Consider the following 14753-nt stretch of genomic DNA (forward strand, 5'->3'; position numbering starts at 1 on the left):
CCTGGGCTCCTGGGTCACTGGGATTCTGTTCTCCTATGAAATGGGGATAATGAGGGAAACTTCCTCATCAGGTTGTCCTAACTCCCAAATGGCTCAGTGGAGGAAATGGCTTTAGCCATTATCACTGAGTGAGGGTGTGCAGGAACATGTCCATGGTGTGTGTGTGTGTGGGGGGCACTCAGCAGGCAACCCCCAGTTTTTAAATCTCTGGGGTCTCCTTATTCTTACATGCCCCTTTCTAGACCCCAGACTCGCCCAGCACCCAGCAGGCACAGTCACACAGATATGGGTTGAACACCCTGCTCTGGGGTCCACTAGGAACTTCAGGCTTCCAGCTTCTGCTTTCTGGTGAGACCCAGGCAGAGGGCTTTTCTCCTCTCTGAGCCTCAGTGTACCCATCTGGAACAGGGGGTGGTGGTAATATTATCTACCCCAGAGGGGTTGGCACTTGATAACAGTCCCTGCTGCCGCTGTTGTCACAGGACTGGCTGTTTTTCCCATTTTGCTTTGGGTTTGATTCTCCCCAAAGACCTGGCAAGGTTGGGGTGTAGAGCCTGCAAATGCTGAGGCACAGCCCCCTCCGCCTGGAACCCCTGCCCCCTGCCCAGCAACCCCTGAAGACTCCTGTGTCACTCAGGTTTCAGCTCACATGTCACCTAACAAACAAAACCAAAAAATTTAAAAAAAATGTAGCCTCCTCAGGCCTCCCCCAGCTCCTGCCCCCGCGGTAACTTTCTTCCCAGCCCTGAAATTATGTTCTTTGTTGGTGTATTTGCTGTCCGGCTCCAACACACTCAGCGGGCCCCAGGAGGGACAAGAGGGGCTCGCCCTGAGTCCCTGGCACCCCACACAGCCTGGCACACAGCAGGCGCTCAATACATGCTGTACACCCAGATGAAAGGCCGCGCAGGGAGCTACAGGCAGCCTTTTCTTCCTCCGCTGCCCATCAGTCGGGGGGTCCCGGGCCACCCGGCTTTGCAGAGGGAGAGGCGAACAAGCCCAGAGACGCGCAGGGCCCCGCCCAAGGTCACACAGCGCGGCGCCCCGGGTGGGCCGCTCTCCAGCTGCTGTGCCCCGGCCCCCGCGGACATCCCTTCCCAGCTTCCCAGGCGGGGCCGGGCCCAGTGCCAACGCCATCCGCGCCCCCTTCTCCCCCGCCGGGGGCCCCCCATTTACCACGCGTGTAAGTTACCCGCCAAGCCTCTGCAGGGGTGGGGGGCAGAGGGCGGGCGCAAACCCCTCCCCGGGGCTGGGATCCGGGAGGCGGGAGGGGGAGGGGAGGCGGAAACGGAGAGGGGGGAAGGAGGAGACGGAGGGGGGGGAGGGAGGAGACAGGGATGGGGGAGGAGGCGGAGGGGAGGGACGGGGAGGGGGCGGAGGTCAAGGGCGGGGGAAGGGCGGCTCCCAGGCCTGGCGGGCGCCCAGCAGCAGGGCCCGGGGGGCCGGGGTGGGGGGGAGAGGCTTTGCTGGGGGAGGTGGGGGGAGCAGCAAGGACGGCTGCGAGGCGGGGATGGTGGGGAGGGGGCAGAGAGCTCGCCCACGCAGGGAGAGCAGGAGGGAGAGAGAAAGAGAGGGAGCCAGACAGAAACCTAGGAAGATCTTGAAGAGGAGGGAAACCTGCAGAGAAAAAGGGGGGAAAGGGGAGGGAGGGAGAAGGAAAGAGGGGGACAAGAGTCACAAACCCAGGCGCAGAGGGGAGCCAAGGGGCTCAGAGAGACGGTCAGCCGGGAAATTCCTCGGCCAGGCAGCCGGACTGGGGGCGCTTGTTTCCCTTTTGCAGCTTCTAAAACATCTAAGGACCACAGGGCCTCCTTTTAAGCTCCTGCCTCAGTTTCCCCTCCAGCCTGTCCACTCCCCCCCACAGTGTACCCAGGAAAGACGCTGCTAAGCCCACATCTGGGTGTGCCCCTCACCTCCTCAAACATCTCCCATGGCTCCCCAGCACCCTGACTCCCCAGCCCAGCAGGCAGGTGACCCAGCACCCCCCCATTTTGTTGGGTGCTTTCCCACTTTCTCCATAAATCACGGAGCACCCCCTCTGGGCCAGGCACGGTTCTAGGCCCAGGGGATTCAGGGGTGACCAAAATGACACCCAAAACCCCTGTCTTGGTGGAACTCACCTGAGGGCAGGGCAGGGGCAGATCGCAAGGAATAAGAGATTTGTAGAATTCAACTGTGGGTCGTGATCAAGTCTGTGAAAGTAAGGAAAGCAGGGAAAGCAGGTGATGATGGGGACGCTTTTACCGGGGTGGCCTCCCAGGGTCCCTTGGAGGGGGAGGCCGGTGGATGGATGTCTGAGGGCGGGTGTTCCAGGCACAGAGAACAGCAAAGCGTCCGAGGTGGAACAGAAAAGAGGCCAAGAATGCCTAGAATGAAAACAAAGCGTTAGGGGAGGGGGCTGTGCACGTCCAAGGGTACCTCAGTCCCGGGCTCAGTCTGTCTTCCTGCTGAGCCCTCACCCTGCCTGGAGCCCCCCATCTTTTGAATTCCTCTCCTTCCCACTCCTGCAACTCCTCCCGCCTGGCACTGCATCTGGAAGCTTCTCTGTCACCTCCTAGAACAAAATGATTAAGAATTCAATCCCAGAGCCTGGAATCCCACGTGAACAAGTCTCCGAGCCTCAGTTTTCCTCATCTGTAGAGAGGCCCTTCTTTGCTCCAAGGGCATTTTCGAGAATTGGGAGATGCAAGTTAAAGCCCTTTGCAAGTCCGGAGGATTACAGATGTTCAATAAATCGCATTCTATTGTTAACCTTGTGTTTATGTTACAGTTAGGAGTTGCTCTGCTTTCCTAACCCAGCCCAGGGCAGGAGCCCCAGCTGCCTCCCTGCCTTTGCTTTGTGGCCTTGGACAATTTCCTGCCCTTCTTTGGGCCTCAGTTTTTCCATCTGCCCAATGGGGAGAGAGTGAGCTCATTTCTGGGTCTCTAATCCCCTCCCTGCTGCGAAGCTCCTTTTTTCCTCTTCCAAGATTCCGTTAAAGCCACCAGCCTGGGAAGGAGGAAGGCCGCTTGAATATCTCAGGCAGCAGATGTACCCAGGCGGCCTGCCACGGGGATGTTGAATGTGTCACATTCTAGTTCTAGCGGGTTTCCTGCCCAGCTACATGGGGGTGGGGTGGGGATGGGGGTGTCCGCACGTCGTCCTGGTTCTCCTGCCCCAGCTCCCTGCTGGGCCCCAGGCTATTAGGGACGGGGGCTGGGTCCCTCTCAGGCGGTGGGAGCCAGAGGGTTTCTCCAACCCCCAGGACATTAGAACCACTGAATGGTCATGGAGGGGAAATCGAGGCACAGTGCAATCTGGCTGGTTTCCCTTCACATGCTGGAAAGTCCCTGTATGTGGGGTGGGGGTTGTTAGTTGCTAGGAGAGGAAGGAGGCTCAGAGAGGAGCGGGAAGGGGGCTCTGAGAAGGGACTCCCAGAGAGGGGCAAGGTCTTGGGGTGGGGGTGGGGGTAGTCAGAAAGGAGGGGGTTCACCCCCAGGCCCCTCTGCTCCCCTCCCCTCTCCTCCAGTCTGGTGCCCAAGGAGCTGGGAGCCTCTCCCTCCCTTCCCCTCCCTCCTCCCTCCTCCCCTTCCCCTCCCCCTCCTCTCCCCCTCCCTCCCCCTCCCCTTCCTCCCGCCTCATTAGGCGCGGCCGCGGCGCGGGGCCCATTAGCGGATCAATTAGCCGAGGTCGCGGGCGGCTGCGGCGTTAAGCGCAGGGAGGCCGCGGCGGGGAGGGGGCTCCGGGGGGCCGCCCGCCCCCCACTCCCCGCTCCCAGGCCCGGATCGCGCCCCCGCAGGCCCCACGGCGGCCCCCTCCCCCTCCTGGAGCACCCCAGGCCGTGCTTGTGCAAGATCCCTCTTGGGAGGAGACTTGGGGTGGGGGGTGACCCCCGCGGCGCCCTTCATATGCAAGCAACCTCGGCAATAAATAACAGTAATATAATAACAACAACAATGGCCCTTGCAGAACGGCTGCTAATTCTGGGAGCAACGTCCCTGAAACGCAGCAGACACCACGATCAAGGTCGGGGGGTGGGTTTGAACCAAGCTTTTCGTAAAGGCGCTAACGTTTATTGAGTTCTTTCTGGGTGCAAATTTATAACAACAACCCGCAAGACATTGCCCAGCCTTCTCTGCGCTTTTATCCTCCAGCACGCACCCACTGAGGCTGCTATTTATTTACTTAGGCCCTAGTCTAGTCCATCCCAGCGGGAAGGCCGGGGTGTATTTCATTCCCTGCTGAGTCCCAGCTCAGCGGAAGTTCTTGGTGTTTGTGCACAGATTATACCCATTTTGCAGATAAAGCAGCTGAGATTCGTGGTGTCTGGGTACAGATTATACCCATTTTGCAGATAAAGCAACTGAGACGCAGAGTGGTGAAGACACTTGCCTGGCTTACGGAGCTATATGAGCTACATGACGGGAGGAGCCAGAATTTAAGAGCCAGTCTTCCCTTTGACTGTGGGAATTCATGGAGGAGCTGGAGGGAGAGCCACGGGACCCTACTTTCGGGAAGAGTCAGGGGAGTCTCCAGAAAAGAGGGACTTCCGAAGGCAGAAGAGGTAAGAAAAAAATAATAATAATAAATAAGAGAGAAAATGCTGTTCCAGGCAGTGGGAACAGCATGTGCAAACTCCTGGAGTCAAGTGCAAAATTCCTGAAGCCAGGCTGTGGTATGCGAAGTAGGGGTGATTGGAGGAGTGGGCAGCCAGCCGGTCAGGCCCTGCAGGGTCTCTCACACCTGGGTGAGCAAATGGGAATTGATTCTGAGGGTCCTGGAAACCCATTATTCTCTTTTTAAAATAATTTTTGAAAAATTGTGAAACCTAACACACATCCAGAAGAACAGACACTTTGTCAGTGAGCAGCCCATGTCATACCCCAGGGGCAAGAAACAGAACCTGGCCAGCCCTCCAAAAGCCCATTCGTGCCCCTTCTAGTTCCTCTGCCCCTCACCAAGGGTAACTAAGCCCCATGGAGTCCGACACTGTGTCCGTGGGGCTTGCTTCTGTTCTGTATCAAAGTGGAACCACACGGCAATATCTCTTTTGTATCAGGCTTCTCTCCTGCCAGATTGCGTGTGTGAGATGTGCATGCTGAGCAGAGGTGGCCATCCCTTTTCCTTGCTGCGTAGTATTCCATTGTGCAAACACATCACAGCTGATCTATTGTGCCTTTGATGGACATTCCAGGAGTTTCCAATTTGGGGCGAGTATGACTAACTCTGACAGCTCTGAACACACCCTTGCTTGTGTCTTTTGGTGGAATCAAGTAGCTTTTCTGTTGGGGGATGGATTCAGGGGAAAGCCAAACAGCTTCTGGAAGCAGACTGAACTGCTTGCCCCACCCAAGTGATGCAAACTCGGGCTTTCTGTGCAAAGCTCGCTGCTAAGAGGAAGGTGACCCTATTGGGAGCTTCTGGGTGTACCCAGCAGGAGATTGGCATGCTCACCCAGCACCCACCAACCCCCGGGCCACCTCCTTAGGGACGTGAGACACTCTCCTGGCTTCCCCAGGCGGTGAGCCACGTGGGCGAGTCTCCAAGATGTCCTTTGGAGGATGGAGGCTGGCTTAGCAAACAACACACTTTCTGGGAGTCTATTCCCTGATCTGTAAAAACTGTGTGTGTATGTGTGTGTGTGTGTGTGCACGCACGTGTTTGACGGGGAAGTATGCTGCAGTCTCAACAGGAAAAGAACATAACGTAGAAGCCTTCTGATCTGGGGCTCAGAAACCAGCCCTGCTACTTACTAGTTGGCGACCCCTGGGGAGCCCCTTAGCCTCACTGTGCCCTTTCTCCACCTGTCAAAACCTCAAGAACCCCAGTTCTGCCTCCCCCGGACTGCATGCTGTGTGACCTAGAGCCCCTGGCTGCCCCTCTCTGGGCCATGCATCAAGTCTGGGGGGTGGACACCGAGGTGCGTGCAAATGCTGACTCTGTGGGGACCCCTCAATCCCCTGTCCGGTTCACACAGACTTGAAGGGAGCCCCCTCCTCCCCCGGGAAAGGGGGCACCGCGGGCAGCTTGCAACACAAGAGGCAGAAACACAACCAGCAACCTTCTCACATCTTTATTTGAAAGGCACAGCTAAGCCCACCCTCAATACAGCATTTTCACTTCTCTCCGCGGAGATCAAACAACTGAACACAAAAAGAGCTGACAGTCTAAAAAGCTAAATACAGACACAGGTGGGGGTGTTGAATTTTTTTTTTTTTAAACCTTTTTCTTTCTTTTTTTTAATATCCCCTCTCTTAAATGACAAGCTAGTATACTGGAAAGAGAAAAAAAAAATTAATCCAAACCAACGCAACTTTAGTACCCTCATCTTTATTTGGGAAGGGGGAGAGGGGGGGTGGAGACCCTGGGCCGCCCACCCCCACCCCGCCTGTCCCAGCTAAGCTTGCTTCCCTGTGTCCCCCTCTGGTGGGTGGGGGGAGAGGACCGGGTGGGTGGAGAGCGTCTGGAACTTGCAGAAGTGATGAGTGGGCAGATGGGGCAGGGGGCGGAGGTGGGTGCCCAGGGCCGGGAAGGGGGGCAGCTAGCGTTGTTTGCATGCGGTGCCAGGGAGGGGGGCCCGGCGGGCAGACTGTCAGGGACTCGTGTGTGTGAAACGGGGGGTGCAGGGGGGTGTCGGGGCTTCTTGAAGTTTTGCTCCCTTCCGGCCTGGCCTCCTGTTTGCCTCACCTGTGGAGTAAGCAGGTGGGGCAGGCTGTAGGGGAGGAGGAGGAGGGAGGCTGGGAATTGGGGGGACAGTAGCAGGGGGGAGGCAGGGGCAAAGCTCGGGGGTGGTGCACGAGCAGGGCCAGGGGTCCAGCCGGCGGCTGCCATAAATACTACGGGAAGTAGCCAATCCCCAGCTTGACTTTCATGGGCTGAGCTTTCCCTCTCTCTGTGGATCTGTCTGTCTCCCCCCCCTTGTCCCCCCACTTCCTGGCCACCCACTAATCCGACTTCTCCCCATCATCCTCCTGGTGGGCGTCACCATCGTGCCCGTTCTTGTCTTCCTTGGAGAGGTGGGCCTGGGACCCCAGAGCAGACAGGGACAGGAGGCCGGTGCTTGTGTTGACGGCTGGCAGCGAGGGTGGCTGCAGCCCCACGGGCAGCGGGGTCAGGGGCAGAGCCAGGGCCTGCAGCTGGGACAGCTGATGGGCTTGAAGCTGCTGCTACAGGGCGGAGAAAGGGGGCGCGTTAGCCCCTTCAGGTTGGCCTGCCTGCCCAGCCACCCACCCGCTGCCCTGGACCTACTCGGATGATGGAGTTCAGCTCAGGAGCAGTCACCTGCTTAGCTCTCTCGATGGCTCCCAAGACCTGCTGCTGGTGCTGGAAAAAGGGGGTGAGGGTGGGTGACACAGAGCCGGGAGAACCCCCTCCCAGAGCTTTCCACCCCAACAGGAAGCCCACTCTCTGCTGCTTCCCTTCATCGAAACTCAGTCTCCTGGAACATGCACAGAAGACTCCAAAAAAGAAAAAGAAGTGGGTCTTTGTGCAGTGCACAACCTGCCCAACAGCACAGGGAAGCCCTGATCCCAAGCACGCAAGAGATCAGGCTCTCAGATGCCAGAGTCTTTCCCTTTTTGCCTTGGCTACTGGGAAGCCCCCGTGGGAAGCCCCTATGGAGTCTGGGTCGGCAGGGTCCTGGGGCCTCTCTCTGCGGATTTCCTCGTATCCTTCTGCACCCATGGAATCGTCTCTGGGCATTTTGCTATATTTCACCCAAAGGACTGTGGGATATGGGCAGGGATTAAAAAAGAAATGATGACTTATCAGCAGAAGCCTGGCCTGGCCTGGCCTGGGGGCCCCTGAGATCTGATGGGACCAAAAACCTCAGAATCCAAGGTTGGGGTGGGGCAGGGGGTGGAAGGGAAAGATCTGGGCAACTGGTCTATCTTGGGGGGGGGGAGAGAGAGAGAGAGAAAGAGAGACAAGAGACTGTGTATGTGTGTGTGTACATCTGCTATGTCTGTGTCTGTCTACTTATTCTGCTGTGCATGTATTTATGTTTGTGTATCCGTGTGAGTCTCTGTGTCTGCATGTGCAACTATCTCCAAGCGTCTGCACGTGCATCTGTGTGTCTGCGTCTGTGGGTGCATCTGTGCATATCTGCGTGTCTGTTTCTGCGTCGGTGTGCATGGGTCCCTCCGCTGACTCCCGCACCCCCCCCCACCGCCGCTGTGTCTCCCAAGGGCGAAAGGCGGATGGGAGAAGGGGAAAAAGACTTCTTGGTGCCGTCTCTGGCATATCTGGCATTTTTCACCATGAAATGACTCACTGGGGCTGGGAATTCCACCCTGTGAGGTGCGGCCCCTCCCCGAACCCCTGGAGTTGCTCCAGCTTGGCGACTCTTCTCCCCACGGCGGGGCCTGCTGGGGCCGGGGCGGGTGGCTGGGAGGCCCCAGGGGCAAGTTCAAGGCCCATCCACCCCGGCTCCTCTTACCTCTTGGGAAAGGTAAGGCAAGACCTGGGCACAGATCCCATTCAGCCTCTTGACGATCTCGGCCTGGAAGGCACAGACGGTTCAGGCGAGGGTGGGTGGGGGTGGTTGGGGGGCAGGAGCAGCCCCAGGAGGTCCAGACAGGGGTGCCCCGGCCCCCAAACCCAGGGTTTCTGTCTATCCGAGAGGTGGCCGGGTCGGGGCAGGGCTGGGCCAGCAAAATCCTCTCCAGGGTCCAAGGACACACAACCAGCGGCAGAGGTGGGATTCAAATAGGAATCGGGGGGTCCTGGGAAGGTGAGGGCGCTCCGTGGAAGAGGCGGGGAGGGGTGGAGGGTGCTGGCCTCGTCATCCGGGGACTTTCACTAAGGTTGGCCTTGTCCAGACGAAACCAGAGAGGGTGAGCAGGCTCCCTGGGGTCACACAGCGTATTGCAGCACCTTGGCTAGGGGTGGGTGGCCGGCTGGCAGGCCCGGGGGAAGGTCTCCAGGAAGGAGAAAACTCCCAGGGAGGCCCAAGAGAAACAAGAACGGAGTGTGTACGTTGGGGAGGCTAAGAGGTAAGAAGATAACCAGGAGGACTTGGGGCTCGGCCAAGGGGCGGGCTTCTACCTGCCTGGGGGTGTGGAGCAGGGGAAGGCAAAGAATACCTGTTTGTGCATCTCGATGTTCAAGCCGTAGGACATCTCGTAGTACTGTGGGGGGGGGAGACAGAGAGAGAGATGGAGGTGGGGACGGATGGGGGGGCATCGAAGGACAAAGAGGGGGAGAGACAAGAGAACAGAGAGGGAGAAGACAGCAAGAGGCAGAGAAGAGGAGCCAGAGGAAAAGGGGGAGAGACAGAGAAGTGGGGGGAGAGGGACAGAAAAAGACAGAGTGAGGGAGAAAAAGAAAACACCCCCCCCCACCCAGAAGCTGGGAAGCTTTCAGGCCCAGCCCGGCCTGGCTCTCCTGGTTTCAAGCCCTCAACCCTCCCCGCATAATCCAGGGCCCCCAATCTTTTATCTTTTATGTGTCCTGTCTGCGGGTGGCCCCAGACTCGGGGAAGTTTGCCTCCCTGGGTAGAAATAATCAAGGATAAACAAAGCCTTCTGGGGCCTGGTTCTGGAACCTGCAGTTTCCCTGGCTCCACGCCCCAGCTCTGACCCTACCCCACCCCCCTGCTCTAAACCCTCCCATCACTCCCAGGAGAAAGCCAAGTTCATTCCCAGGCTTTGGCATGCCTTCCCCTTTTTCTGCCCGGCGAGCTCCTACTCATCCTTCAAGATCCCAGCTGCAATGTCCCATCCTCCAGGCAGCCTTCGTGGTTTCCACCTCAGGCAATGCCTCCCTCTGGGACCACCCCCCCCCAGTCCTGGGTCCCATCGTTTGCCCCATTTCTGTCCCCCAAAGCGTGGGAGAGCAGAGGGTCTGGGCTGAGGACCCTCGGAGAATTCTGCTGGGCTGGGCAAGGGGTGGGGCAAGGCAGGGAGTTTTTGATGTGGAAATAGCCACTTGGCGGGTATGAAGCCAAGCAAGTGATTCTGGCAGCTCAGCTGGGCAGGGCCTCAAGTGTCAGGTCTCGGAATGCAGGGAGTGGGGCACGAGGGGTGGCAGCTCTTCCACCGTTCGGGCGGGAAGGGGTTAAGCATTCAGCTGTCCGGAGAACCTTGGGGGCAGGAGCAGGAGGGGCCAGCTGCTCCCCCACTTTTCACTGCCACAGCCGGTGGTGCTGGTGCCCGGCTGCCAAGGACAGGCGGGGGGGACCTGGCAGGCTCAGCCACAATCCGGTGGTTTGGCACCTCCGGCTACCGCCTCGGCATGCAGCCAGGAGACCAAGGCGGGCTCAGCCCGGCAGGGCCAGCTGAGTGGGGGACAGGCCCTGAGCCTCGGACTCCCCAGAGAAGGCAGCCAGGGTTTAAAGGGCAGCTGTCCCGGAGGGCAGGCAGGTCTGGGGTCCGTCCGTCCTCCCGCCACCCCCTATCCTTGCCCGCCGGGCCAGGGGGACTTTACCATCACGTAGTGACGCTGCATCTCTGACTTCTCACTGGCCAGCTTGTCACATTCGAGCTTCAGGCTGAGGAAGGAGGAAGGGGCGCGGGGATATGATCCGAGTCAGGGCAGAGGCCAGGCTCAGGCTCCCCCATGGGGCAGGGGAAGAAACTGAGGCAAGTTCCGGGTATAGACAAGATCAGCTCAAGCCTTCAGGGTCAAGCCACAGACCTCGATGAGGGTCAATCACAACCTGCTGAACTCGGGGGAACTGATGGCTTTTGAGCTCTGTGATGCCGGGAGAGGAGCCGTGCGACTCGGTTTCCCTGACTGTAAACTGGGGATAGGAAACCGGCCGTCTAGACTGCTGATGAAGGAAGTAACCGTAACACAAAATGACAAAAAGGAAAACAAATGCACTGCGTCTGTGCCAGCCCGGGATTCCAGCTCATCCGATCCTTGTGAAATCGGCTGAGAGGTCAACAGAATTATCGTCACTCTCATTTTCTCCAGATGATGCCCAGAGAGGTTGAGTAAGCTGCTCAAGGTCACACAGCCAAGAAGCAGCGAGGCAGGTTTGAGAGGCCACATTCCCCATCACTGCGGGAAACTTTCCGGTGAAGGAGGAACAGACAGACATTGTGACAAGGGCGAGCAGCAGGCTGGGGGCTGGGAGGGCCAGCTCTGGCCTAGATTCAACTGGCAATCTCCAAGGGGTCCCAGCTCCTTTGTGGGTGGGTCAAAGGAGGCCCAGACAGGCCCCGGGCCCCCTTCTCCTTTTTCTTGGAGGTAAAACCAAGAGGGGGCTGGCCCAGCTCAGAGCTTGCTGCCCTGTTTCTTTCTCTGTAATTGCTTTCTTTCTTCAACTGGGAGAAAACACATCCTTTCCACCACGTGGGGTTCTAGAAGCTGTTATCCGTCTCTCCTGCTCCCCCAGCAAAGATGAGCTGTGGGCATTTACCTCTCAAAGCTCCCCACGAGGATGTCAGGGCTGGAGAAAAGACCTGGGAGGGGGGGGTGGACAAGCCTCTCTAATCCTTTACTCTATTAAATCCGATCAGACAAAGGGTCCAAAGAGCCCGGCTCTCGCTTCAAACCCACCTCGGCCCACCTTGGCCATCCCCCACCATCCGAGAGGGAGAATGGGTCAGAGCTCAGACTCCTCAGCCACATGAACTGGGTTCAAAGCGCAGTGCTGTCCTTTCCTTGCTGTGTGACCCTGGCCAAATTCCTCTCCCTCTCTGAGCCTCCGTTTCTCGTCTGCTAAGTACTGACCTCCTAGGATGGTTTGCTGGATTAAATGAATTAATTCAAGGAGAGCTCTTCGAACTGAGCCTGGCATGCAGTAAGCGCTCAATTAATGCAGGTGGAACTCATCACCCCGGGACACCGGCATTTTACACCACGAGACTGCCCGCGACATGGACATGCCCATGAGTGGGGTTTCTTTGGTCCCCACTAGCGTTGGTTTTCCCTAATTTTCTTTAAAAGTGTGCAACTGTTGCCGAAAATAAAGACACAAACAAAAACAAACAAAAAAAAAAACCCAGGCAATTTCACCCCATTCTCTGGACTTCCAGCCATTCTTGAGGAACCAGACAGATGTCTACCCTCATGGGATGCCCAGGTCCAGCGGATGGAGATGTAGTTTAGATGGGGTTCCAACTGGCCTGGGGTCACACAGTACTGTTAGCTATCTGACTCCCTGACTTTACCCTGGGACCACTGTGGGCTCCCGGTGAGTTGGGCATTGGCTGGGGCAGGGGGAGACCCCCTCAATGGGCCCAAAACGTCCAAGTCTACCACACAAAGCCCCCACACCCTCCGATGCCTTCAACCCTCTCTGCCTCAGTTTCCACATCTTTATAATGGGCAGCATGATAGCACAGCGGGGGACACTAAACAAGAGGGAATGCGTTCAGTATTTAGCACATGGGGAATACCCAAAAAGAGTGGATATTTGCGTTAAAAAAACAAATTGGCATTCCCATTTCTTCCCAGAGAAAATCCAGGATCCTTCAAAGAGCACTTTCATCGGATTCCCAGTCCAGCCCCCACCCTCCAGGACAGAGGGGCTGAGAATTTGCATTCTTAGACCCGGGTTCAAAGCTCAGCTTCACTGCTTCCTCACGCTTGCTGTGCATTCCGAAGGAAACCCCTAACCTCTCTGGGCTTAACTTTTCCTAAACCTAAAGGGAAGCCAGGAACAGTTCCTTCCAGCCAGATCTGGCCCATGGCAGGCCTTTTAGAAACGTTAGATTAAATTTGGGCAACAGAATCCGCTTGGAGAATCTGCTGGAAGCCAGGAAGCCTCTCCCCAAAACTGGGCAGAGATAACAAATTTTGGGGGGGAGGGTGGCAGGAGGTTCTGTCCCCTAACTCCAGTTGTTAGGAGGTTTTTAATCTATGAGGGATGGTGGAACGGGGGCTCTGAAGCCAGGCAGCTGCGTATTTGGGCACAACTTTTTTGTGCCTTATTTTCCTTGCTGTGGGATGGGGCTGTTTTTAAGAATAAATGAGTTAATGTCAGGAACGTCCTTAGGATTTGGGGAGATATAATAAGAATCTCTATGCACATATTGTTTGCATAAGTCGAGGTCTGTAACAGAGGCCACGACCTCCCCCTCCAGGCCTCAATCTTGCCCTCGGCGCAGGGTGGGGGATGGGCAGGATTCGGACACCCCCCCCCCCACCTTGACCCAGCCCCTGGGACCCCCGCCCGCGGCTCACCTGTGGTACTGGGCCTGTAGCAGCTGAAACTCGTCTTTGATGCGGTCACAGGAGTCCGAGGTGGTGAATTTGAGTTGCTGGGGTAGGTGCGACGAGCCCTGCGGGGAGGGGGCGGCCCGGGTCAGGGCCAGGCGGGGGGCCGGGCCGCCCCACAGGCCGCGATCGCCGCAGCTGCAGCGTGCCCCCCCCACTCCTGCCCCACTTCCTGGGCCCGTGTTTACAGCCCCTGGCGCGGCCCCCGCCCGCGCTTCCTGCCCCCGCCTCTCCCGCGGGAAGCCGAGGGGGTGGGTGCGCCCGGAGCCGCCTCGTCCCCCGCCACCCCCAGCCTTGGGGGTGCGTTTGAAGGCCCGCCCTTGGTGGGGGCAGGGTGCGCCCTCTACCGCTCCTGCAAAGCACCCGGAGTGGGGGGTGGGAGGTGCACATCCGAGCGCCCCAACCGCCCCGGGAAGGGGGGGGATGGTAGGAAAAGGACGCGTCCTAGAAAACCCCCACCTCGAACTGGAGCGGGAGGTGGGGGGGGGCCTCCTTGCAAAGTCCCCTTGGGGGAAGGGCCTCTTCTCCCAGGCCTGATCTTCCGGGGGGGGGTGCACCCACCCCAGATCCCCAGCGCCCTTCCCGAGGCCGCGCTCTTCCGGGAGGGGTGCGCCATCTCCCTACTCCCCCCCCCCAGCAGGCCCCCAAAAGGATCTCCGGCGCCAAGGGTGCCCGGCGGGGCTCCCGGAGCGCCCCAGGCCCGAGGCCAAGGCCTGGCTCGGTGGGGGGTGCGGGGCCCGGGAGCTGCTGGTGGTGGTGATGGGGGGGGGAGCGCAGGAGGGAACCGGGCCCTGGAGCCGGCGGTGCGGGGGTGGGGTGGGGGTGTGAGTGGGGGGATTCAGGGTGGGGGGTGGAGAGGGGGCGCCGGGCCGGGCGGGCCCCGCTTACCGAATGCCTGCTTTGTGGAAACATCATGTCAGTCGCGGCGGGGGGCGCGCGCTGCGCCCCGGCTGTGCGCCCCGGCTCGGGCGGCTCGGGGCGCCGGGCGGCCGCGCCTTTGTCCCGGCGCCGATCGGCAGCTCCCGGGGCCGCCGCCGCCGCCTCCCGCGCCCGGCCTCGCCCGCTTCCTGCGCCCCCTCCCCGCGCGCCCCGGCCCCGGCGCGCCCCGGGCCCCGCTTCCTGCGCGCCCGCCGCCCGCCCCGCCCCGCCGCCCGCCTCCCCGCACTCGCGGCCGCCGCTCCTATTGTCTAATGGCGGCGACGCCGGCGGTGGCCGCGGCCTCGGCGCTGCGGAGGCTCCGGCTCCACCTGCTGCTGCCGCCGCCGCCGCCGCTGCTGCTGCCCGAGCCCCGTGCGCGCCGCCGGAGGGGGGGGAGCGCGCGCCCGGGGAGGCCTGCGGATCCCCACCCCCGCCTGCCTCTCCCCCCCATCCCACCTCCACCCCCACCCCCACCCACCCCCCCAGGCCGCCCGCCCTCCCCAGGGCCAGCCGGGCGCGGTGACCTTGGCCACGGCGCGCCCCCAGCCCGCCCACGCCCGCTGCGCCTCGGTTTCCCCATCTGTCAGAGAAAGGGGCCAGGCTCGGTGACCTTGGCCTCAGTTTCTTTCTTTCTCCGAGTTCAGGCAGCGGTGATAACCGCCTGCCTCCGAGGAGGCGCCCCTGCGGC

General features: G+C 59.5%; 1 protein-coding gene across 1 annotated transcript; it reads right to left on the reverse strand.

Moving 5' to 3' along the window:
• Positions 1-6038: 6038 nt before the first annotated feature.
• TLE5 (TLE family member 5, transcriptional modulator) lies at positions 6039-14193 on the reverse strand. The gene is made up of 7 exons (XM_037823930.1): positions 14036-14193; positions 13115-13212; positions 10406-10469; positions 9064-9108; positions 8418-8480; positions 7229-7303; positions 6039-7146 (listed from the first exon to the last, which is right to left on the reverse strand). Exons 1-7 carry the CDS (start codon positions 14060-14062, stop codon positions 6925-6927), a joined length of 594 nt encoding a protein of 197 aa, XP_037679858.1. The 5' UTR covers positions 14063-14193; the 3' UTR covers positions 6039-6924.
• Between the last annotated feature and the right edge of the window lie 560 nt (positions 14194-14753).

This window comes from Choloepus didactylus, assembly GCF_015220235.1.
Source record: "Choloepus didactylus isolate mChoDid1 chromosome 25 unlocalized genomic scaffold, mChoDid1.pri SUPER_25_unloc1, whole genome shotgun sequence".
In the NCBI taxonomy this organism is placed as follows: domain Eukaryota; kingdom Metazoa; phylum Chordata; class Mammalia; order Pilosa; family Megalonychidae; genus Choloepus; species Choloepus didactylus.

Bases quoted from the DNA above. Each gene is read 5' to 3' on its own strand.
- TLE5 (XM_037823930.1), bottom strand. From the start codon at position 14,062: ATGATGTTTCCACAAAGCAGGCATTCG. The intron at 10,470-13,114 runs GTGAGCCGCGGG...CTCCTTCCTCAG, and splicing joins CTACAGGCCCAGTACCACAG to CCTGAAGCTCGAATGTGACA. The intron at 7,304-8,417 runs GTAAGAGGAGCC...CCCTTTTTCCAG, and splicing joins TGCCTTACCTTTCCCAAGAG to CACCAGCAGCAGGTCTTGGG.